General features: G+C 53.0%; 1 protein-coding gene across 1 annotated transcript in view; it reads right to left on the reverse strand.

Moving 5' to 3' along the window:
* WNT9A (Wnt family member 9A) overlaps positions 1–15,724 on the reverse strand; it is a 55,671-nt gene extending 39,947 nt beyond the window's left edge. The window contains exon 1 of the mRNA XM_066321031.1: positions 15,595–15,724. Coding sequence (XP_066177128.1) covers positions 15,595–15,689 — 95 coding nt within the window. The 5' untranslated portion in view covers positions 15,690–15,724. The remainder of the gene's footprint in view (positions 1–15,594) is intronic.
* Between the last annotated feature and the right edge of the window lie 6,809 nt (positions 15,725–22,533).

Consider the following 22,533-nt stretch of genomic DNA (forward strand, 5'->3'; position numbering starts at 1 on the left):
GCACCACCAGGTACCCCAAAGAGAGCAGAAGGTTTTGCAGGATGTATTAATGCACCGCTTTATACACCCTGAGGGTGAAAAGCAGCATCATTCCCAAATAAAAGTGTGTCCTGAGGTGAGAGAGTTCTCAGCAACACCTTGGAGTCTTCTCAGGAGTTTCTCAGTTGGACACTTACACAAAATTAATGTGTTTTCAGTATTTCACAGAGCAACCGTCCCCAAAAGCCTTTAGAGATGCTAAAGATGAAGTTAATGTGTCCTGAAGAAGGAAACAGCAGCACCTCAGGGTGCTAAACTCACCAGACAGTGCCACCAAAACCTGAGGAGAAAGAGCTCGTGGCCCAGGTAATTAAAAAGAGTGTCATAAAACTAAAAAATTAAATTTAAAAAGGTATTTCTTTTCGAGGGTACTCTTTGAGCAAGAGTAGAGATTTAGATTGGATATTAGAAAGAAATTATTCCCTGTGAGGGTGGGAGGCCCTGGCACATGGTGCCCAGAGAAGCTGTGGCTGCCCCTGGATCCCTGGAAGTGTCCAAGGCCAGGTTGGGCTTGGATCACCCTGGGACAGTGGAAGGTGTCCTTGCCCATGGCAGAGGGGGGAACAAGATATCTTTAAGGTTCCTGCCAACCCATTCCATGATAAGAACAAGAATAAACCTCCCCAAATCTGGTCACTGATTTCCGTCACCGCTCCAGAAAACTTCACCAGAGAAACCAGACTCAGTGCAGAGCCACAGCAGCCACACTGTCACTGTCTGTGCCAAGCTCCCAGCCAAGCCTGAAGGCCACCAGGGACTGAGGAGCAGCTTGGTGATGTCCTTCAGCTGCTGTGGAGAGAGAGGGAGCAGTTCCTTGGTGGCAAAAAACCCGAGATTCAATCAGCTTAGGGTTCAGGCAGAGCCGTAAGCGAGACACAGCCTTTGCAGGGCAGCACAGAGGGGCCTTTGAGGGATTTCTGAGCTGCAGCACAGAGAGGTCTCACAGCCCCAGCACATCAGGGCAGCAGCAGCAGCATCCATGTCCTGCCTGTGTGCACTGTCTGTTCCCTTCTCCGCAGCCTGTGGGGACTCTTCAGGAGAGCCGTGAAAAACCCGACCTAAAGAAATTCAGGGTTTGTTCACTCCCCCCACAAAAAAATAATCCTTACACGGCTGCCAGCTGCTGCTGTGGCCACCCAAACTGCTCCCCCAGTCCTGGAGTGATGCTGAACTAAGGAGAGGAGCTGAAATATCCCGAGCTGGAGGGGAGGGTGAAGTTACACAGGGCTATTAGTAAAATAAACCTTGCTCTGGCACGCTGGAGAAGCCTTACCCAGAGCAATGCTGGCACTCATCTCAGTCATCGGGTTTAACCCTTCCTTCCCTTGGAGAGGAAAGTTGGCAAAGCTGTGCCAAGCAGCCATTCCCTCCACAATCTGCTGGGGATTAAATTTGGATCTAAAGCAGGGGTCTCACAGGAAGGGCAAGGGCTCAGGATGGTATCAGATGAGAGAATATCTGATTTATGGTGGGATGGGGACAAGAGGTGGAGAGCCTCATCTGCAGAGGGGTCAGTGCTACCTCTTCTCCCCTTCAGAGTCAAAATGTTTAGGATCAGCATGAAAAAGAAAAAATGATGATATTTTTCCCCTCAGGGATCTTCCCTGGCACTGGCAGGATTCCCCTCTTCCCCTCCACACCCACATCACCCGACACCTCAAGCGCAGAGGAAAAGCCCTGTCCCACACCCAGCTCCCTCCAAACCCAGGGCACCACATGGAGCGACTGTTTTTCACAAAAACTCCAGGAAAACTGAGGCCAAAAAAGTCTTTCACAACCACAGCTCACCCTCAGCTGGAGAGAAACTCCTCAGCTAAAGGAGGAGTGTGCTGTTGGTCAAGTATTCCCAGTTCATCCAGAGACTTCAGGACAGCAGGGAAAAGCTGGTGTGTGATTCACTGCTCTGCATTTTCAAGTGAAAAAGCAAGGAGCTTGGTTTGAAGAGTTAAAGGGGGAAAAAAAATAGAGCAAGATCCAGAAAAGTAAACAAAAGTTAAAAAAAATAAAATTAAGGAGAGTAAACACTGATTTTAAGCAGTGTCTCAGCAGAGGTGAGGTGTTCACAGGAGCAGGTTCACACTTGAGCTGAGCGAAAGAGTTTGCAGCTCTCTGTCTGAGAGGCTGCCTGAATTAGTCACCAGTAAGGGGACACTCAACTGGAATGAATCGAGCCCAGGAATGCAAAGTGGGGTGGTTAAACCACATCAGCTCTGGAGTGCCTCCTCCAAACAAGGCCCTGAAGTGCCCTTAATTCAGTTCAGCCTGCTTTGCATTGAAATCAAGGCTGTTAAAGTGAATTAAGGACCTTTAATCCCCAAGGAGAGAGTGTTTCCACACCGGGGCTAGTTAAGAGTAATTGAACTAATCCACTTTAAAAGTCAGTTCAGATTAGTTGTGCTAAGTGGCTGTGCAGATGAGGCCGGGGAGCACAGGGACTGTCTCTAGCATGCAATAATCCCATCAATCTGCCCCGGGGAGGACAGCTCAGGCCTGGGAGGGATCCAAAACACTCCAATGAGAGCACTAATAGAAATGTCTCCTGGTGCCTGACAGGTGCCGTCTGGTTGCAACCAAAAGCATTTTCCACGTGGGTTTTTTGGGCAGACCCTCTTCGCTGGGCATGGCCAAGGGGAAAGTTGGGTTTATGAGCAGCATCTTCCACTGGAGGTTCTCATCCTCTCCCTGAAACATCAAATACGGCTCTCCTTCCATTCCCCCAGGGGTCAGAGGATGGATTTGGGGTCTGGGCAGGTGGGAAGGGGCCAACTCCACTCCACACTGATGGCTGGAGGTCGTTGGATCCCCCATTTGGTGCTTCCACACTCACCCTGCTCTTCTGCCAGCTCCCAGGGTGTTTCCCACTTCCCACTGGTGTTCATCCCAGGGTGTTTCCCACTTCCCACTGGTGTTCATCCCAACTTTTCCAAGCCTTAGACCAAAAGCAGGTCAGCCCCACACAATTCCCACAGAACCGGGGATCAGAAAGCTAAGAAGGGCAATAAAAAAAAACACTCAAACAAAGGGCTACCAACCAGCCCCAAACCACATCCTGCCTGGATTTTTATACTCCAGCTCCCTCCCCAGAGCCCGCAGCAGCGCAGGGCAGGCTCAGCCCAGGTTTTGCCTTTCTAGGAAACCACGGAGCCCCTGTTTCATGCAAGCCAGTCCTTCCCCAGCTAAGAATAATCCCCCCAGCTGCTGTTTGATGTCCCCATCGCCATGGAGGCAGTGTTTTTGAGCGGGGAGATCCACAGGGAGAGGCAGCGAGGCTGCGTGTGTTCGCTCCCGTTAATGTTTCCTGTGCGGTTCGGGCTGTTTGACCTACAGGTATGTTTATTCCACTACTTTAGCAAAACCAGCAGACTTTTTAATGGAACTGTTGATATTTTTCCTGGCCGCTGCTCCTCCTGGAGAGGCGAGGCAGTGTACAAACCGAGTTCATTCCTAGCTCCAGCCCGGAGCTGCTCTGCTCCTCCTGGGACCGCGGGGAATTGAAGGTTTCCATTGCACTGGTCAGGTTTCTTCCTTCTCCCAGCCTTCAAGTTTTAGACACACAAACAGAGGAGCTGGGGGCAGCTGACAGGAGCAAGAGCAACGTGTGGCTGGTGCTTGAAGCAAGGGCAGCAGCTGCCCTGGAAATCCAGCCACGCATCTCCCAGGCAGGCTCTGGCAAAGGAGAGCAGGTGCAACGCTGCACCCCGAAAATGAAGCCTGCACAGCTCATCTTGTTTTGCAGGCACACCTCGTGGGCTGGAGCTTGGTGTTGGCTGCTTTCAAACGCTGCAGACCTCACCAGGGCAGCAGGAAGATTCCTATAAATTTGGCTGTGGATCCCATTTGCTGCTGCAACAAGAGGAGAAACTCCAACCCAGCGGGCTCTGCTTTGTCAGGCACATATTGAAGACATTTTAAAATACAATCCACAGCCCAACAGCCTTTTGGGGCTCTAAGAAGAGGCAAAGGACGTGCACCAAACCCCTGACTCAGCTCAGAGCCTGCTCACTGTGAGAACAGTCCCGTGCCACAGCAGAAGCACCCAAATTCACACAGATCCTGAGCAATCTCTGCTGCCTTCACCCACAACAGGGTAACACTGAGCACATCCAGACAGGTCAGACACCAGCCTTAGAGCCACTCCACTCCAAAGCACTGGGAAGGAGCCTGCAGAGAGCTCTGGGAGCAGGGCAAACAGCCCCACACAGCTGTTTGGACAAGGCCACTGACCTGTCCCTGCCTCTGTCCCTGATGTGTCCAGCAGAGCATCCCTGGGAGCAGAGGAGTCACCCCTCAACTCCTCACCACGAGGTGCCCCAGTCTGTGAGAGGGAACATCCAGCCCCTGGCACAAACACACCCAGAGCCCCGGGGTACCAGGGTCAGTGAGCCTGTGCAGCCCCAAACTGAGGCATTTCTGTCCCAGGGAGTCAGGCCAGGCTGTCAGCTCAGCTCCAGCTCTCAGATTTTCCATGAGGCTCGAGGGAGGATGCCCTTCTCCTCCCCTGGTACCTCCCACCCTGCTGAGTCTGGGACAGCCCTGCTGGACCCAGCCCCTGCACTGGGAGCACAAATCCCCCCACAGGCACTGCAGTGACTTTTAAGGCATCTGCACGACATCGGATTTGTTTCATCATGGTTGGTGATCCCTCTGCCAGCTCAGGAGTCCAGGCGATCCTGCAAGAGCAGGATTATTCCTGGTCCCACCCCTCTCCAAGCACCATCCCTTTAGCCCTGCACCTTGCAGAGAGGCAGGACTCTGCCTGGAAACACATTTTCCTCCGCTCCACAAACCAGCGTGGACATGACAGCTCGTAACACTGACCACAGGGACTGCTCAAAGCCTTCCTCAGTCCAGCTCACACCCTCCCCAAGGGCAGCTCTTCGGCTCCACTCCTCTCTCCAAACTCATGCTAAGCCTCTGGATTTCCAGAGTCAACATGGGACAAGCCAGAAGATAGAAATAGTCCCCAGGGACGCAGCACAGCTGTGCTAATGAGCCAGAGGAAGTGTTGGATCTTTGGTCAGACCCTGTAATTCAGCTCAAGTGGCTGCTTCACCTCTGGCCTGTCAGATCAACTTGTTAACCACAGACTGGGAAAGAGCTCCCTGTTCGCTCCCAGCAGGAGATTGATCTTTGGCAGGGGCTAAAAATGCCCCTACCCCCCTCACCTTTGATTGCAGAGAGGCCCAGAGATGCAGAGAGAGAGAGCTGAGCTTGAGTTTGCCAGGTATTTCGAGATCTCACCTTACACTGGGAGAGGATTAGGGCTAGAAAAGAATTTTGTCAAGATTAAGCCAAACAAGTCAGTTCTTTTAAAATCGAGTCTCAGTTCTGGTGAACTGTCCCCAGAGGGGTTTGGGCTGCAGGATTGGGTTTCTTCTCAGAGGAGATGGGCAGCAGCGGAGAGCAGCTGAAACACCGTGTTCCTGAACTGGGAAAGGCCCCCTGAAGTCATGGATTGCCCTGGGAGAGGCTCTGCAGCCAACACCAGTGCACCCAGTCCAAGGTGGATGCTCATCCCAAGTGCAATCACTGAGCCCCCACAGCCCCAACCCAGGGTGGGCTGAGGCTCAAGCAGGATGTAAAGAAGCTGAGACACACCAAAACACAGCAGCCTTTCCCTCTTAAACTCCAGCAGAAACACATTTTCTTTGATTATCTGAGTAAGTTTCAAAACCTTGTCTGATGTGCCCTCACCCAGCTCTTCCTCACTGCCTTAAGAGAGGCTGTGCACCCATGGGAGACATGACTGACTGGTCTTCTGCAGAAATCAGGAGACACTGACACCAAAATTTGGGGGAAGCAAAATGGTTTTCCCTGCAGGAACCTGGCAGAGCTCCTGCAAACAAAACAGCGACCCTTGATGCCTTGGGAAGGCTGAGCTGGAACAGACTGGGCAGAGCTGGAGAATAAAGGAGAGATATACTGAAAGGCCTTTAAGGATCCACCTTGGGCAGGACAAGAGCCTGGCCAGGGGTACACCCAAGGTGGACACAAAATGGACCCAAAATGGACCCATGGTCACCAGGTCTCACACTTTGATCAGTTTGGGTCCATTTGCACCTTGGGGTTGAATTGTCCAGTTGCAGCTGCAGCTGATGCAGTCCCATCCTTCTTGTTCTCTCCCTTCAGCCACCGCTGTTGGTGCTTTGGGGCCTGAAAACTTGTCCCAGGTGTCCTTGGTGTGCAGCAGGACAAGGATTTGTTTTGTGTCCCTGCTGTGTGCAGAGAGCTGAGTGACACTGACTGTGAGCTCAGAGCTGCCCCCCTGGGCACCACAGAACATGGAAATCATCAAAGTTAAGTCTTAAGGCATCACCTTTCCTGCAGGCAGTGAGGGGCTCCAGTGCCAAGGTTCAGCATGGTAAAACCACCCCAAAAATCTCACCCTGAGAGCATCAACTGCCAGGGATCTTCCACAGATCCCACACGTGGCATTGCATGGTCACCAGGGCACAGTGAGGCTATCCCAATCCCAGCTGCAGCCACAGGCAAAGGGAACCATCCAACATCCAGAAAATTAAACTTCACACTTAAAATTTATACCTCAACCTTGGATCCTTGGGACAGTGAGATGTTTGCTGACAGTGGTCCTAAAACAGAGCTGGAAAACCCCACAGGGTCCTCTCAAGAGAACCACCTTCACCTAAAATCTTCAACTGCAACCTCTAAAAAAAAGCACAATCACACTCCCAGGGCTGCCTGGCTTTGTTTTGTTGCGTTGCCAAATACCAGATCATCAATTAAAAAAATAATAATAAAGCAATCTACAGAGAAGAGATGGCAATGTGGATATTAGAACAGTGACAAAACAATGCCTCCAACTCAGCAGGGGTTGACAATGGGCTCCCACTGAGGTCTGCACTGGGAATTAGCTGCAGGAAAGACAGGAGGAGCAGAGCACAGCAATGTTCCTGTGAGGATCAGGGGAGGGAAGGCTACAAAAATCCCAGTAAGTCATGAGAAGGACCTGCCATGGGCAGAGATACCTTCCACTATCCCAGGTTCCTCCAAGTCCAAATATCCAGCTTTGGACACTTCCAGGGATCCAGGAGCAGCCACAGCTTCTCTGGGCACCCTGTGCCAGGGTCTCACCACTCTCACAGGGAGGAATTCTTTCCCCAAAATCCCATTTTATTCTGCTCTTTGGCAGTTTGAAGCCATTCCCTGCGTCCTGTCCCTCCATCCCTTATCAAAGTCCCTCTCCACTCTCCTGGAGCTCCTTTAAGGACTGGAAGGAGCTCAGAGGTCTCTCCATGGCCAGAGTGAAGAGGTGCTGAAGATCCATGATCAGAAATCCCAGTGGGCTCCGTGAGTCAGGACCATTCATCTTTGTCACCTGTGTCACCTCCCATGCATCACCCGGGGGTCAGACTCCACACACCTCCCTGAACACTTCAACATCAGCTGTTAATTTTTGAATACTATTTCTTCTGATCATCAACTGACCTCTTCCAAAAGGATTTGGGGCCTCGAAAAGAGCAGTGGCTTGACTCTCTTTGTGCTGGGGGGCTGCTCCACAGAAATTTGGAGAATTTCAACAACTTCTGCCCAGTCCTCCCCAGAATTGCCTCAGCCAGCACTCAGGGAGGGTTTTAAGATAAGCTCAGATATTCCTGTGGGCCTCTTGAAATGCCTTTTTCATGTCCAGGGGAAATCATCTGTTGCTCCCCATCACAAAAAGCCACCCCTTGGCTGATTTTGCTGCTTCACTCCCTGGAAGACTCCAAGAAGTTTTTCCAGGAAAGGAAAGTTTTGCTCCCGTTGAGAAATGCCTCCATCCAGCGTGTGGCAAATGCAGGGATCAGAGCAAGTTTTGCCCCAAATGCCACGACCATGTGGCTCTGCCCAATTAATGCTGCTTTAATCAGCTGGGCCAAATGAATCTGCTCATGAAGTTCCTGCCAACTCCCATCCAGCCTGCTGGGAATCAACAGGAACTGGGTGTTCCATGCTGTATCCCAGACTCAGCATTACTGTCAGACACTGTTGAGTTTGCATGTTCTGTGGTGGATGGAGAGAAAAAGAAGTTTTCCTCTGAGTTCTTCCCAGAAAGAATTCAGTTGTTTTTGTTTTTTTTAAACCTGTCATTTCCCCTTTCCCCCAAAATCCTTCAGCAACTGAATTAACAAAATGCTTCTCCACACCTCAGAGAATGATTTATAATAACAGACTGGAAGGCTACAGAGCACAATCAGGAGCTGCTTGATGCATTTGAAATGAGTTTTTGGTAAGAGCTGAGGGGAAAAAAAAAAAAAAAAGAAATCAGGATAGATTTTTCTATCAGCTCCAGTAAATCCTGTAACTGCTGTGTTTATCCATGGAGTCAAAATACTCCCTGTTCCACTTCGGGAAGTGCAAACACGCATTACAATAAAATGTAAAGTTTGCTGAGCTGATAAACTTCATAAGTGTGTTTTATGACAGTATCTGGAGAGATAAGGCTCATTAGCACTTACAGCCACCATCTGAAGGAACCTTATAAAGCACAGTTACTAACAGGAGAAGAGGAAAAAAATTTGCATCTTGACGTCAAAAAAAAAAAAAAAAAATCTCCTAAAGGGTTAACCCTTTCCATAATAGGAATCCTAATAATTTCTAGGTCCTCTCAGCTTGAGCTGAGCTCTGGAAAAGAGTCAGGAAAACAGATCCTACCTGGCTCATGTTGGTGCAGGGAGCTGCAGGAGGAACAGTGGCCCCCCCAGGAGCATTTAGGAGTGCAAACAACGAGTCCTGTGCTCGAGGAACCAATTGTATGAACACGCTACAAGGCACGAGGGAGCTCTTTTGGCTGCAGAGAGAAGGGGCTGCTCCAGTGTGGAGGGAAGCCAGAGCCTCAGCAGGTTCCAGGTTGGAAAACCAGGTCCAGGAGAGTCCTTGGCTTGCTCCAACACACCCCTGGAAGCAGGGAGCTTGGGAAGCTCCTGTCTGACAGAAGGTTTCGGCATGAGCTCAGTGCTGTCCCACCCCACAGGGGTCTCTCAGGAGGCAGCTGGAACCAGAGGGGCAGAAATCCCAAGAGAGCAGATCGAGACACTTTGAATGCATCAATGAATCCCCTCCTCAAACACCAGGGGAAGAGCTGACCCCTTTCTCTTCCATAGAATCCAAGCCCTGAAGGGGCCACGTTATTCCCTGTAACTGGAGCAGAGAGGATCTCCACGGAGCTTCTGGCATCAGAAGTCCTCCCACCTCTGGTGGTTGCCCCAGTGGGGATATTCTGATTTAACATCTTCCAAATCCCCTTCCAACCCAACTCCCTCTTAGAAGGCACCAAGGCACATGGATGAAACAGGAGACAGGGAAGGCAAATCCAGTCTTCAGCTCTCCTGAGACAAGATTTCCATGTCCCACCACCCCTGTGCAGCTCTGGGCCACGAATGCCTCATTCTGTGGAAATACCAGTGATGTTCACTAGTCCAGCCTCTCCTCTGGCTGCCCAGCCACTCCCACAACAGCTTGAGTTCAGCAGTTCCTTCTGACTCAGATTTTCCACTAAAAAAAAAAAAAATCTTAAAGAATGCTTAAATATCAACATTTATTAGCAATAACAACACTTTGTCAGCATGTCCTTAAATGAAGAGAATGGAATGGAGCATCCCTGGGCCAGGAATGAGAGAGAACTTTTGATGCAGGTAGATAGTGATAGGATAAGTGGGAATGTTTTAAAGTGAGAAAGAACAGGTTTAGGTGAGGTATTAGGAGAAATTCCTTCCCTGTGAGGGTGGGGAGGCCCTGGCACAGGGCACCCAGAGAAGCTGTGGCTGCCCCTGGATCCCTGGAAGTGTCCAAGGCCAGGCTGGACAGGGCTTGGAGCAACCTGGGCCAGTGGGAGATGTCCCAGCCCATGGTAGGAACTAGAAAATCTTTTCTAACCCAAATCATTCCATGATTCTCCCAAGAGACACCTACACCAAGTCTGCCAGCACGACGAATTAATCTGACAGAAAAATGAAGAAAGCAGCTCAAAAAGTGACAAAACTTTTCTCTGGTCAGAAAGATTCAGACTAAGCAGCATCACAGAGGCTTCTCCATGCAGTCTTCCAGGCTTTCCACTTAACTTGCTCCCCCTTCCTGATCCCACAGCTTAATTCAATTACCTGCCACCGAATAAGCCTTAAGGCGATTCTCATTACCCCGATAAAGCACAAGGCCTTTAATTATTAAACACTCTGGGGCTTTTTGTGTTGGGGTTGTGGGGCTGGACTCCCTTTTATTGTTGTCAGCAGCTTCCAGAAATCAAGTTAATCATTGACCAGGCTCTTTCAGCAGGAGACCAGAGTCCTGTGGATTCCTGGTCTCTGGTTCTGCATCACCAGTCAGGCTAAAGGAAGTCACCGGCCTCCTGCTTTGCCAGGCATCCATTCAATATTCTCCTAACGACCATCTTCCCCCTCCAAGGCGTCATTTACAGCGCTGGGAAAAAGAAAAATCCAATATTTGGACACGGAGGCTGCAATAGTGTTCATCATGAGCCTGAGTTCAGAGAGGCAAAGCCCCAGGGAAGGGAAACTGAGGCACAAGGCAGTGGTTCCAAAATGTCAAACAACGTGGTCAATCCACTACTTGAGCCAGAAAAAACCCAGAAATCCCTGTCTGAGTTGATGCTGCTCCATCCCCTGCAGGCAGGAGGAGCTTCCAGGCACTTCCCAGCCTGATTTGGGACAAATCCTGCTCCCTGGGGATGAAGATGCAAGTCCGGCACAGCTATTTTACCAAATGTTCCCGGCTTTGTCACCACCCTGGTGGCACCTCATCAAACCCAACACCACGTCCAAGCGCCTCCAAAGCAAATGCTGCTGCTGGGCACTGGGGCTCCCTCTCCAAAGGGATGGAGGTTAAACACTGCTCTGAGTTGACCCAGAGAGGCCAACTTTGGGAGCCAAGCCAGGCAGGACTCACGGCAGTGACAATTCGCCCAGCTCCAAAAAAGCAAGGAGAAAAAAAAAACCAAACAAACCAACACACAAATCAGGCAAACCTTTGCAGTTTCCCAAGGAAAAACCCAACTCCAGCACTTTACACCCCATGGGAGAGGCAGAAGGAGCGGCAGAACCAGGATGGTTCTGTCCTCCTCTCTCCAGGCACTGCCTCCAGCCTCTCCAGCTGTGTTTGCCTGTGTGCTGCATTCCTGCCTCGCCAGCCGAGGCCAGGTTTTGTTTTTTTGGGTCGTGCTGGGGAGCAGCTGCTCCATCTCACACTCGTCGGCAAAGCCACCGCAAAGCCACCGCAGCCACGGCCGTACAGCCCTACAGCACCCCGGGGTGACAGGGACAGACACCCACAGCCAGGGTTTCACCCACAGTGTCCCACAGGGTGGAGAAAAGGGTGGCAGAGCCTATGGGATGGCTTTTATTAGAGGTGACATTCCAGCTGAAGCCACACCGGAGCTCGCTCGGGGATTCGTGGTGACATCTCGCCCCGCTCAGGAGCCCACCCCAAACAACCCTACAAGTCCAGCATTCCGCTCTTCTCCAATCCCCTCTGGACAAACCTACACCCTGAACGACGAGGCTTCTGTCCTGTGGCGGAGCAGGGCACCTATCCTGCACCTGCCAAAGGGAATAAAAATACACCGCGCTTCCCACACTGCGAACGGCGCGGCGCGGCTCCGGGGAGCGTGTGTTGGTAAATTAGGGCAAGTTATGCTTCCCCTCCCTCCCTGTCCCCCCCGTGAGCATTTGAGGGTTCCTGTTGCCTGCGTGCAGGGGACAGATCAGTTACATTTATGCAGAACATTGCAATCTGTCAATATAAACACTATGTAAGCATGAGCCACTTGTAACATTACTACTGTCTTGACAAGTGTTTGCGGAGGGGGGCAGAGCTGCTGGGATCCTTCTGCTGCTCCCAGAGGGAAGGCAGAGCAAATCCCAACCTGCAGGAAAAAAACCACTTCTTCCAGCAAGAAGTAAAAAAATATGTTTTGTTTGGGTTTTTTTTGTTTTTTATTTTTAAGAGGTGCATCAAAATTTAATTGAACTCTAAATCGGAACCCCCAGAAATAGAAATAGAAGGGGGTTGATTTTATGGCCTGGGTCACCTCAGATCCACAGATCAGGCAGCTCAGGAAAGCAGAAGCTCCTACAGGCTGGTTTCCCTTCCTACCAGCACAGGGCACAGCAGGATTGACGTTCCTGAGCCACCCCGTCACCCCCAGCATGGCTAATCTTGTCACCTGCCACTTCCAGAGCCCAGAAGTGCAAGTCCCAACATAATTCCCAGATGCCACTCCGGCATTTCCACCACCCCCAGCCCCATTTGAGGGAGGCAAGGGAGGTGCCCAGTCCCAGAGCGCCGGGAGAGCAGGGCAGGGAGGAAAAAATGAAATGCAAAGCTTTCTCAGGGATCCCGGCAGTCTGGGGCTGCTCCAAACTCTCCCCAGCAGCCAGTTGGAATATGGTGCAAATTAGTGCTCAGACAGCCCAGCTGCAGAGGCCGTGGCTGGACATAAAAGCAGCCTCGCTGCTGGAGCAGCCGGTGCATCCCAGCAGGCTGACACCGATCCCGAGGCAATGCTTCCCCCTCTGGTGCAGGCTCAGCCTCTCCCACAGTCATCCCACCCCCAAAATTCAGCCACCGCCACCATCGTCACCCTCCTGAGGGGCAGCTCTGAACGTGCAGAGAGCCAGCAGGGCTGTGATGAGTTTTACAGCTATTTCTTTCTTATCAAGGAGTTGCTTAGCAAAGTTTCAGAGGTGTAGCATCACCACTTCCCTGCAGCTGGTCCCCAGGAGTTCGGGCTGAGCCAAACCCCTCAGATTCCCTCCTGAGCAGGGCCTGCAGGGTTTCAGCCGGGTGCTGCACACCAGCATCACCACAGCTGCAGGGCTGGGCAAGAGCCCCGGGTCATGCTGGCACCTGCTCCAGGGAGGAGGGCAGCAACACGCAGAATTCCCCTCAGAAAATGAGAAAATCTGTCTCTCTCTCCATGCACCGACCCCCAGTCGGGCAGCTTGGGGATGGAGCAAAGCAGCAGCAAGAGCCCCACAGCTTTCACTCCCCCACACACTCCAAACTCTGCTGCCAGAGGGCATTTATCCTACTTGGCTGCTTGTGCATCCCTCCAAGAACACCAGAGCCAGGCTTCCAGGGGAAGCAGGAGCCTCCAGCCGGGGTCTTCCCAGCCCAGCATCCCTTCCTGCCACCCCCCGGGACCGGCACAGACATAACTCCGTGCTGACACAATCTCATTATCCTGTAACCGTGCCCCATTTCTGTCCCCGGGCACTAATTCCCCACCAGGCCACACATTTGGAGACACGGAATTCTTTCCCTGAAATAAGCCATTGGGGCTGGGGAGGGGAAGGGATCATCCACAGCTGTCCCTATCCCCGCTCCAGACTGTGGAAGGGAGCAGCCAAGCTGCAGCCACAGCGGGACATCTGCCTCACACAGCGTCACTCCGTGCCCCACCACCTCCTCCACAGGGATGTCGGCACCTAGAAGGGTCAGCAGGGCACCAAAAGGTGGCTTTGGTGATGCTTTGGACTCAAAAGAAGCAGCCCTTTCCCTGGCTGGAGGGTGTGTTTTAATCTCAGGCGATGCAGCCAAGTTGTTAGCAGGGACTTAGCAGAACGAACAGATGTGCTGCCTCACCTGCAGCAGCTCCTTCACAAGAAAAAAAAAAAGACCAACACCAGCATTTGCAGAGCCACCGAGTTCTGCAGGGACATCCAGCTTTTACCAGGTGGGATTTCTGCCCTTTCCAACAAACAGAAGCCCCCAGCTCGGAGGGCTCAGCCCTTCCACAGACACCTGTCGGATCTCAGTGTGGATTAGCAGGACCCGGGATCTCGGCACTGACTATTCCCAGTGTCCCCAGAAGCTCAGCAAGTGCAGCCTCTGCTCCGGGCAGAACAAAGAGGGGATCAGCAGCAGATGCTGCTGCTTCGCTGGGGCTTTAACCAGAGACAGGGATGCTTTGCATAAGCCAGCTCCACTGCACACCACAGCAGCCCCAGAGCACTTGGAGCACACATCTGGCCGGGTGCACATCTGGCAGCATCTCCTCTCCCCTGCTTATTGCCAGGGAGAGAGTCCCAGATCAGAAACAGCAGCTGTACCGAGACACAGAAAAACCCAAAGCAGCCAGGACAGACAGCAGACACTGCCTTGAGCTCAGAATGCCTCTTCTTAAGCTAAAACCTCTACAAGCCACGAGAGAAATCCCAGAAGGAGCTGGAACGAGTTACCTGCTGCTCTAGAGCAGACACCAGCACGGCAGGGATTAATAGAGGAGTTACAGCCAAGCTCCTTCCAAAGCTTGTCAGTCCCCGAGGCACAATTCAGCGGCACAGTGCCGGTGGTCCTCGGCAGGCGCATGAGCCAAGGGGCTGGGAACAGCCCTGCCTGCACTGCCGAGGGAGAAAAGGGCTTTTCCTAAAAACCTGCACACACAGGACAGGCTGTTTCCTTAGAAAACCAGCCCCAGCAGCAGGAAGTGGAACGGTTCTGGAGTTGGAAACAGAAGATGTAAGTAGCACTGTTTGGAAAACTTTGCCAGACCACAAGCGATGGACAAGCCTCAACACCGGGATTTGTTTTACTGGAAAGAAGGGGGGAAAACCTCAAGTCTGCTAAAACATTCGCCAGGGCCGGTCCAGTGGCTCCTACCAGCGGTCACAACACACCATCCCCAAAAAAAGAGGGAAGGGGGAAAAAAAAAAAAAAAAAAAAAAAAAAAAAGGAAAAGAAGAAGAAGAAGAAAATGCAAGAATCACCACTCCCGTGTAAACTTACATCAAAACCTCTCACACAGGTGCTCACGTCCCACTCCCCTCTCAAACAAGATTTTAGGACAAACGGCTTAACAACAAGGACAAGAGGCAGCGACACCCCAAAAAGCACAGAAGGGAAACCCCCGCACGGAGCTGAGGCTGCGGCAGAGGAGCGGCGGCTCGGGTTGATTTGGCCGGTGCAGGGGGCTCGGGGAGGCTCCGACCCATCCAAAGCTGCGGGATCGGGGGGTTGGGAAGGGAGCGGGATCCACCTGCGCGGCTCGTGCCGGGCCGGGAGCGCCCCCTGCCGGCCGCCGCGCGCCCCGCGCACAGGTGAGCGCCCGGGATGCGGCGGAACCCCCCCAAAAAAAACCCACCCGGCGGCACCCCCTTCTACCACCCGGTGTTGAAACACCAGTTTGAGCTGTGCTGGGTGAAGGAAAGGAGTTTTCTCGCTGCTCCGTGTCCGAGCGGGTTCCAGCCCGTGGGTGCGGGTCCGCTCCGTGCGCCTCAGCCCCGCGGGGAGCGGAGGAACCGAGCGCTCGCCCGGCTCCGGCAGCTCCTGCCCGCGGTCCTGGGACACAGCCGGACCCGCGGAGAGCCCGGTCCCGAGTGGAAAACCCAAAGGGATTCCAGGAGCGCGGCTGCGAGCGCTGGGACAGCCGCTATCCGGCTGTCAGCACCCGCGGGAGGGGATGCCCGCACCCACCAAGAGCACCGCAGCATCCCCTCCTCGGGAGGCGCGCAAAAAAAACCCAAACCCTTCAGCATCAAGAAACAAACTCGGGCAAAAGTTATAAAGAGCAGGAGCGGAGGGCTCGGAGGAGATTTCACCTACCCGAAGTAGGCGGCGGAGGGCCGCGGGGTGCAGGCGAGCAGCCCTAGGAGCGCGCAGGAGGAGAGCCATCCCAGCAGGACGTGTCCATCCAGCATCTTGCAGCGGCGCCGGCGCTGCTCATCTCGTTCCCCCGCCGCGCCCGCTGCGGCCCCGCCGCCCGCCCCGCTTCTTATAGCGCGGCCGGCGGAGAGAGCCCGAGCGGCGGCGGGGCGGGCCGGGGAGGGGCCGGCAGGAGGGGAGGGACACGGAGCAGGGGCGGGGGAGGACCAGGGGACACGCCCCGGGGAGGAGGGACACGGAGCAGGGGCGGGGAGAGCGCCGAGAAGCGGAGAAAGGAGCGAGGTGGGACGCGGCTGGGAGGGGAAGGAGAGAGGATGCGGGGTTTGGGTGGGACGGGCAGGGGAGAAAGGGATGGGTGTGTGCCCGGGGGTGAGTGTGCAAGGGATGGGTGTCCCGGGGATGGGTGTGCAAGGGCTGGGTGGTCTCGCAATGTGCCACATCTGGGCGAGAATGGAAAGGGCTGGGTGTGCCCGCGGGTTTGTCACATCTGGATGCTCGTGCAGAGATTGGATGCGGGAAGGCGTCGCTCGCTCCTGTGCGCACACACACACACATCTGTGGGATACCGAGCGCCCCCGGGGGGGAAGGAGTTTGAGCAAGTTAGAAAGTGGTGGTAAAATGTAAAATGGATGCCTTGAACTCTTTTTGAGGTTATTTAAGCGCTAATCACCTAATAACAAGATGGTTCTTACATTATTTATATTTTTGACCTAATAATTCACCACACGAGGTCTGAAATGCAGACCTTTTTCACCTAATTAGGAGAGAAAAAAAAAAAAAACCAAAACAAAACAAAACAAAACAAAACAAAACAAAAAAAAAAAAAAAAAAAAAAAAAGAAAGAAAAGAAAAAACCAAAAAAAACCCACCTGAAACTAAGAGGAAGGTGGTGAAGAAAGATTTGCACAACACCTTAAATCTTTCATCTTGCCCCTTATATTACTATCTACTAAAATCTTAAGTTTTTCACCCTGTGAGATCACACGATAACATTCAGACTACACACCCACAACCCCAGTGCTATCGCTCAGTTTTGGAAGCCTGTTCCACTAAGAAGAAGGTGAAGAAGGACTTAGACGTCACCTGAAATCTTTCATCTTGCCCATTATATTACAAGATGCTAAAATTCTTAAATTCTAAGTTTTTCACCCCGTGAGATCCCACGATACTATTTAAACTCCACACCCACAACCCCAGCGCTCAATTTCAGGAGCCTTTTCCACGCCCTCAAGTCAAATGCAGCTTGAGGGTTAATTTTTTTTTTAGAACAGAAAACCTGGAATTTTCAGCCTCCAGGGTCCCAACAGGTTAATGCCCTGGATGTCACCCTTCTGGCCGGGCTCAGTGGCAGCGTTTTTCCAGCTCTGTCGATGTCACTGTCGTCGTCATCCTGGAGGTAATTCCAGCAGCCAAGAACGGGAAGGTTCCCCCTCCTGAGCATGTGTGTGTCACACTGCTGAGCCACCCCGTGGGGACAGGGGCAGGGGGACATTGGCACTGGGCTCTTCTCTCCAAAGCCACTGTCCCTGGGGGTCTGAGCTCAGCCCCTCACAGAGCTGTGCCCGGCAGGTGACATTTGAGTGCATGATGAGCAGCAACACCCTTGGGTGCTCCCAGTGGGGTCATTGGTGTTTCTGACCCCCAAAACCTGTGGACAAACCAGTCCAGGAGCCACACGGGAATTCGTGGGGATGAACCTTTTGTCCTTGAATGACACTGTGACTTTATTCTATTGGGCATTCCCACTCTTCCCAGCGTTGTGTAAACTGTGTGCATTCTGCTTATTTGGGAAGTGAGGAGGGGAAATATTTAATATTTTTTAAATTATTTTTTAATGCTTAAAACATCTCAGCCCACTTCCCGACCTCGTCTTTGCCAAAACAAAACCGGCCTTGTGGAAAAGCACCGTTCCAATCTTCCCACACCCACCCGTGCATGGGATGTGGGGGCTCCCACTGTGCCTCTGCATCAGCACCCCTCGGGGTGAGTGCCACATCCCTTCCAGCTTCCTCAAATCCACGTGATTCACCATTGTCCGGGAATATCTCCGCTCCCTGCTCCCAGTGGTGGGGGTGAAGTGGCACCGAGTCAGCCCCCCGTGGGTCGGAAGCCCCATGGGCCATCACAGCCTGGCAGATACCAGACCAATCTTTCATTAATGTTCATCTAGAGCATTTCCTCGAGGAGAATTTGGGAGATAGCACCAGTGCCAGGGTCGTGTTGAGCTCCTCCAGCTCGGGAAAAGGCAGTGAAGGGCTGTAGGTGGAGGGCAGGACAAGCGATGTTATCACTGGGAGGCTTTGCCTGAGCGTTTCTCTGGTGGAAAAAACAGCTTAAGACTCATTTTCCACGCACATCCCCAAGAAGCTGGTGATCCCAGCACGTGGGAGGAAACTCCTGTTCCTCCAGGCAGCCCCGAGGCAGAGCCGTGGGTCATGGAAAGGCAGCGAGACCCTTGCTGTTAGTCATTTTCTCTGCCCGCAGCGAGGTGCCGGGTCTGGGGTGATGCCCTGGCCGCGTGTGACTCTTTCCAAAGTGAGGCAGCACCAAAAATAGTCCCCACTTCTGCTTCCAGCCAGGGAAAAAGGGAAGCCCAAGCCGGCACTGACTCCTCCGGGGCTTTGCTGCTTGTCATGCCTGGGGACCATGGATGGAGCATCTTCCTGGGACACCTTTCAGGTCCTTCAGGAATCCCTCGGGTGACATGAATCTCGGTGTTTCTACTCAGAGCAGTGGCTTTGGGCGGTGTCCCCGCAGCCACCGACAGCAGAGGGCAGTGCCACATCGGCGCAGTGCCACGGCTTTGGAAAGTGGGAATTTTTCTGTCCGGGATGGAGGGGACGCAGCAGAGCCAGGGGGAAGCAGCCGAGGAGTTTGGTGGTGTAAGTGGCAATTCCAAAGGGTCGTAATTGTTTCCTTTGGGATTAAAAGATGCCAGGTGCAAGGATAACGCTGGACAAGGAGCCCCAGAGTTGTTGTCACCTCTGGTCTGGCACCAGCACAAACTCTGTGTCCTCCCCCTCATCCCGACCCCACCGCTGTGCTTCTGGAATGTGTTCCTGCAGGCAAAGCGGTTGTGGGACTGCATACAACTTTGTGTGGGGTCCTCACACCAACCTGTGAGGATCCGAGTCTGGCGTCCTGCACAGGGTCCCGATGTCCCATTCCCGGTGCCAGGGTGAGCCCTGTGTGACAGTCCTGGGGGTGACACCTGTGTCTCAGTCCTGGGGGTGACACCTCTGTCCCATCCCCTGGGGGTCACACCTGTGTCCCAGTCCTGTGGGGTGACACCTGTGTCCCAGTCCTGGGGGTGACACCTGTGTCTCAGTCCTGGGGGTGACACCTCTGTCCCATCCCCTGGGGGTGACACCTGTGTCCCATCCCTGTGGGTGACACCTGTGTCCCAGTCCTGGGGGTGACACCTGTGTCTCAGCCCTGGGGGTGACACCCGTGTCCCAGTCCTGGAGTGAGCCCTGTATCCCATCCCTGGGGATGACACCCGTGTCCCAGCCCTGGGTGACACTGTCCCATGGCAGCTCAGGTGCCAGCACTGCCGTGTGACCCCCAGAAGAGTCTTCCCGGGGGATCTGGAGGATGACTCCCAGTTTTCCTGCTCCGTGACTCAGCCCCGCGCGAGGCTCCCCCATCCCAGCGGAGCGCTCACTCCCACCCATCCACGCGTGTTTCCTGCAGGAATCCCAGCCCATCCTCTGCTCGGGGCTTCCCTCCTGTCCCCAAAGCTTTGCTCCAGCTGGTATTCCCTGCGGTACAGCGCCGGGTTGCGCGCTCCATCCACCCAATTCCCGACGCGGAGCTCGGCGCTTCGCCCTCGGAGCTGTGTCTGCATCACCCCGAGCTCTCCGGGACAGCCGCTCCAGCTCCGCGGGGCCACTGACTCACAGCAGGCTGAGAGGGAAGGAAAATACCCGTGAGCTCATCCCGATCATCCCTCCCTGCCAGTCCTGCACGGATTTCCCAGCAGATATTTGGCAGCGGCTCGCAGGTTGGAGGAGCCCGGCGAGAGGCGCACCGGGCTCGGGCGGTTCCCGGGATGGCTGAGAAACCTTCGGGTCTTTCCTCCGGGCACATCGCCTCCCAAAGGAGCCACTCACATTTCCCTGCCTCGCTTTCCTGATTTAGAAGTGAGCCTGGCATTTCTCTGCTCTCCGGATAGAGGCTGAAATAACAGACAAGAGCCGGGAACGTCGCCTGCCCACGGGACAGCGTTTGTCCCACCGGGGTCACTCCGTGCAGCCCTGCCTCTGATGGCTGAAGTTTTATTTCCATGTATTCCATGTTCTGTGGTGCCCAGGGGGGCAGCTCTGAGCTCACAGTCAGTGTCACTCAGCTCTCTGCACACAGCAGGGACACAAAACAAATCCTTGTCCTGCTGCACACCAAGGACACCTGGGACAAGTTTTCAGGCCCCAAAGCACCAACAACGGTGGCTGAAGGGAGAGAACAAGAAGGATGGGACTGCATCAGCTGCAGCTGCAACTGGACAATTCAACCCCAAGGTGCCAATGGACCCAAACTGATCAAAGTGTGAGACCTGGTGACCATTTGTCCATTTTGTCACCATTTTGTGTCCATTTTGTGTCCATTTTGTGACCATTTTGGGCCCACCTTGGGTGTATCCCTGGCCAGGCTCTTGTCCTGCCCAAGGTGGATCCTTAAAGGTCTTTCCATAAATCTCTCCTTTATTCTCCAGCTCTGTCCAGTCTCTGTTCCAGTTCAGCCTTCCCAAGGCACCACCACCACCTCCTGCATTTCCAGTCACTCTTTTTTCACCATCATTTGAACTTCCAGGATGTTTTCTCCCTTCAGATGCCCACACATGGGCTGGAAGCCACATTCCTGCTTCTTTTCCATCAGGACTCACTTTGGGGAACAGCTCTGAGCTCCAGCCACTGGTGCTCCAGCTCCATCCCTTCCTCGGGTCAGTAAGGCTGAGAGGTAAAACTGTGATCAAAACCTGCCTGCTCCTTTCAGCTGGAATGCTGAGAGCCAGGCTGGGACCATCCCTGCTTCCCCAGGGCTCTGGAATAAGGAGTGGCACAGCCTTGCTCCCCACTCCTGCCCCTTCCTACTGCTGTAAGTGAAGAAAAGACAGTGGGCCAGTTGCAGCCTCGTGGCAAACAAAAACCAAACCAGACCAGTTCTCCCCCTCTTTCCATGCAGAGCAGTGTTGTCTCAAGTTTGCCTGCTTCTCACTGTTTGCGTTTTGTTCTCACGCAGCTTGAAGAAAACTTTGTGTATTTTTAGAACTTTACTATTTTGTTTATGTATCTCTCCTCTAGGAGGAGAAAGATGAGGTGGTGAACTGTGTAGCCAATCTTTGGGCTTCTTTTAAAGGTGTATATATTGGAGTCAGAGAAATAAATTAAAGAGCTCTCCTGCTGACCTCTCTGCTGCCTGCCCATTCTTTCGTGTCCCTAACGGTGACACAGCAGAGCTGGCTGCAGAGATGTGGGGCTGTTGTAAGGCTGAGTGTGTCCCCTGCTGCAGAGGGTGTGGAGCCACCAGCTCTGCCCTCTGAGACCCACCTGGGGTCCCCTCTGGAATCCCTGGGCTCAAAGCTGTGGATACTGGGCTGCACATGTTCCGTTTTCCCTTCTCTGTAATTCTACCCCAAAAGGGGCAATCCTGTGGGGAAAGGATCAGCCAGGGCACCAAGGTGGTCAAAATGCAGCAGAGCCCCTCAAATCTCGACAGGGTGTAAGTTTCCCTGAACCTCCCTGCCCTCAGAGATCCCCTCCCTCAACTGAGTACAGGAAATACACTAAAATACTTAAAAATATCTCATGCAAGAAGAGAAAGAGGTGATTTTTAGTTGTTTTGGGTTTTTTTTTTTTTCCATTTCCATCTAATTTGGGAAGCTGTTGCTTCCAAGTTAAACAGAAGGAAGCATCAATTCTTCACCTCTTTGCCTGAAGTGACCTTGAGGTGCCTGCACAGACCTTTAGGGAATCATGGAAGCATAAAAAGATTGGGAGGGATCTTAAAGCTCATCCAGCCTCACCCCTGCCATGGGCAGGGACACCTTCCACTGTCCCAAGTTCCTCCAAGCCCCATCCAGCCTGGCCTTGGACACTTCCAGGGATCCAGGGACAGCCACAGCTCTGGGAATTCCAGCCCAGCCAGGAATTCCTCCCCAGTCTCCCATCCAGCCCTACCCTCTGGCACTGGGATCCATTCCCTGTGTCCTGTCCCTCCATCCCTTGTCCCCAGTCCCTCTCCAGCTCTCCTGGAGCCCCTTCAGGGGCTCTGAGCTCTCCCTGGAGCTTCTCCTCTCCAGGGGAACATTCCCAGCTCTCCCAGCTCTAGAGGGGCTCCAGCCCTTGGAGCATTTTCATAACCCTCTTTTTGTCTCTCCTTGCTTCTGTTCAAGTCCAACCCTTTTGTTCTGGCAACAAAGCACATTTCTTTTCACTGATGTTTCCAAGAGCTGGCAAATTATTTTTTTAACGTACCTAAAAAGGGGATTTTTAAATTTTTGTCTCCTTCTTCCATGCACATCCTTCCTGAGTTGTGCTCTGCTCTTGCAAAGCTTTTTCTTCACTACATCCATTCCACCAAAACAGCCCCTCTGAGCAAATGCAGGCAGGAATTCTTCACAGGAAAATCAGATTTCTGCCGGTAATTTCATGGAGAATGATGGACTTTATAGGCTGCACCAGAATGCTTTTTCATAGAATTAATCCCAGTGCAAAATCAGCTCCGTTTTGTCCTTATGGCAACCAGACATGTCAGGAATGAAGGAATCCTTGCAGGAAGGACTTTTTTAATTCTGCAGGAGCAGTGCCAAAGAAGCAAGGACTCTTCCTGCCTGTGCTGTAAAACCCATTTTTAAACCCATGGATTAACCAGCCATTCATT

This window comes from Sylvia atricapilla, chromosome 1 (genome assembly GCF_009819655.1).
Source record: "Sylvia atricapilla isolate bSylAtr1 chromosome 1, bSylAtr1.pri, whole genome shotgun sequence".
NCBI lineage: Eukaryota > Metazoa > Chordata > Aves > Passeriformes > Sylviidae > Sylvia > Sylvia atricapilla.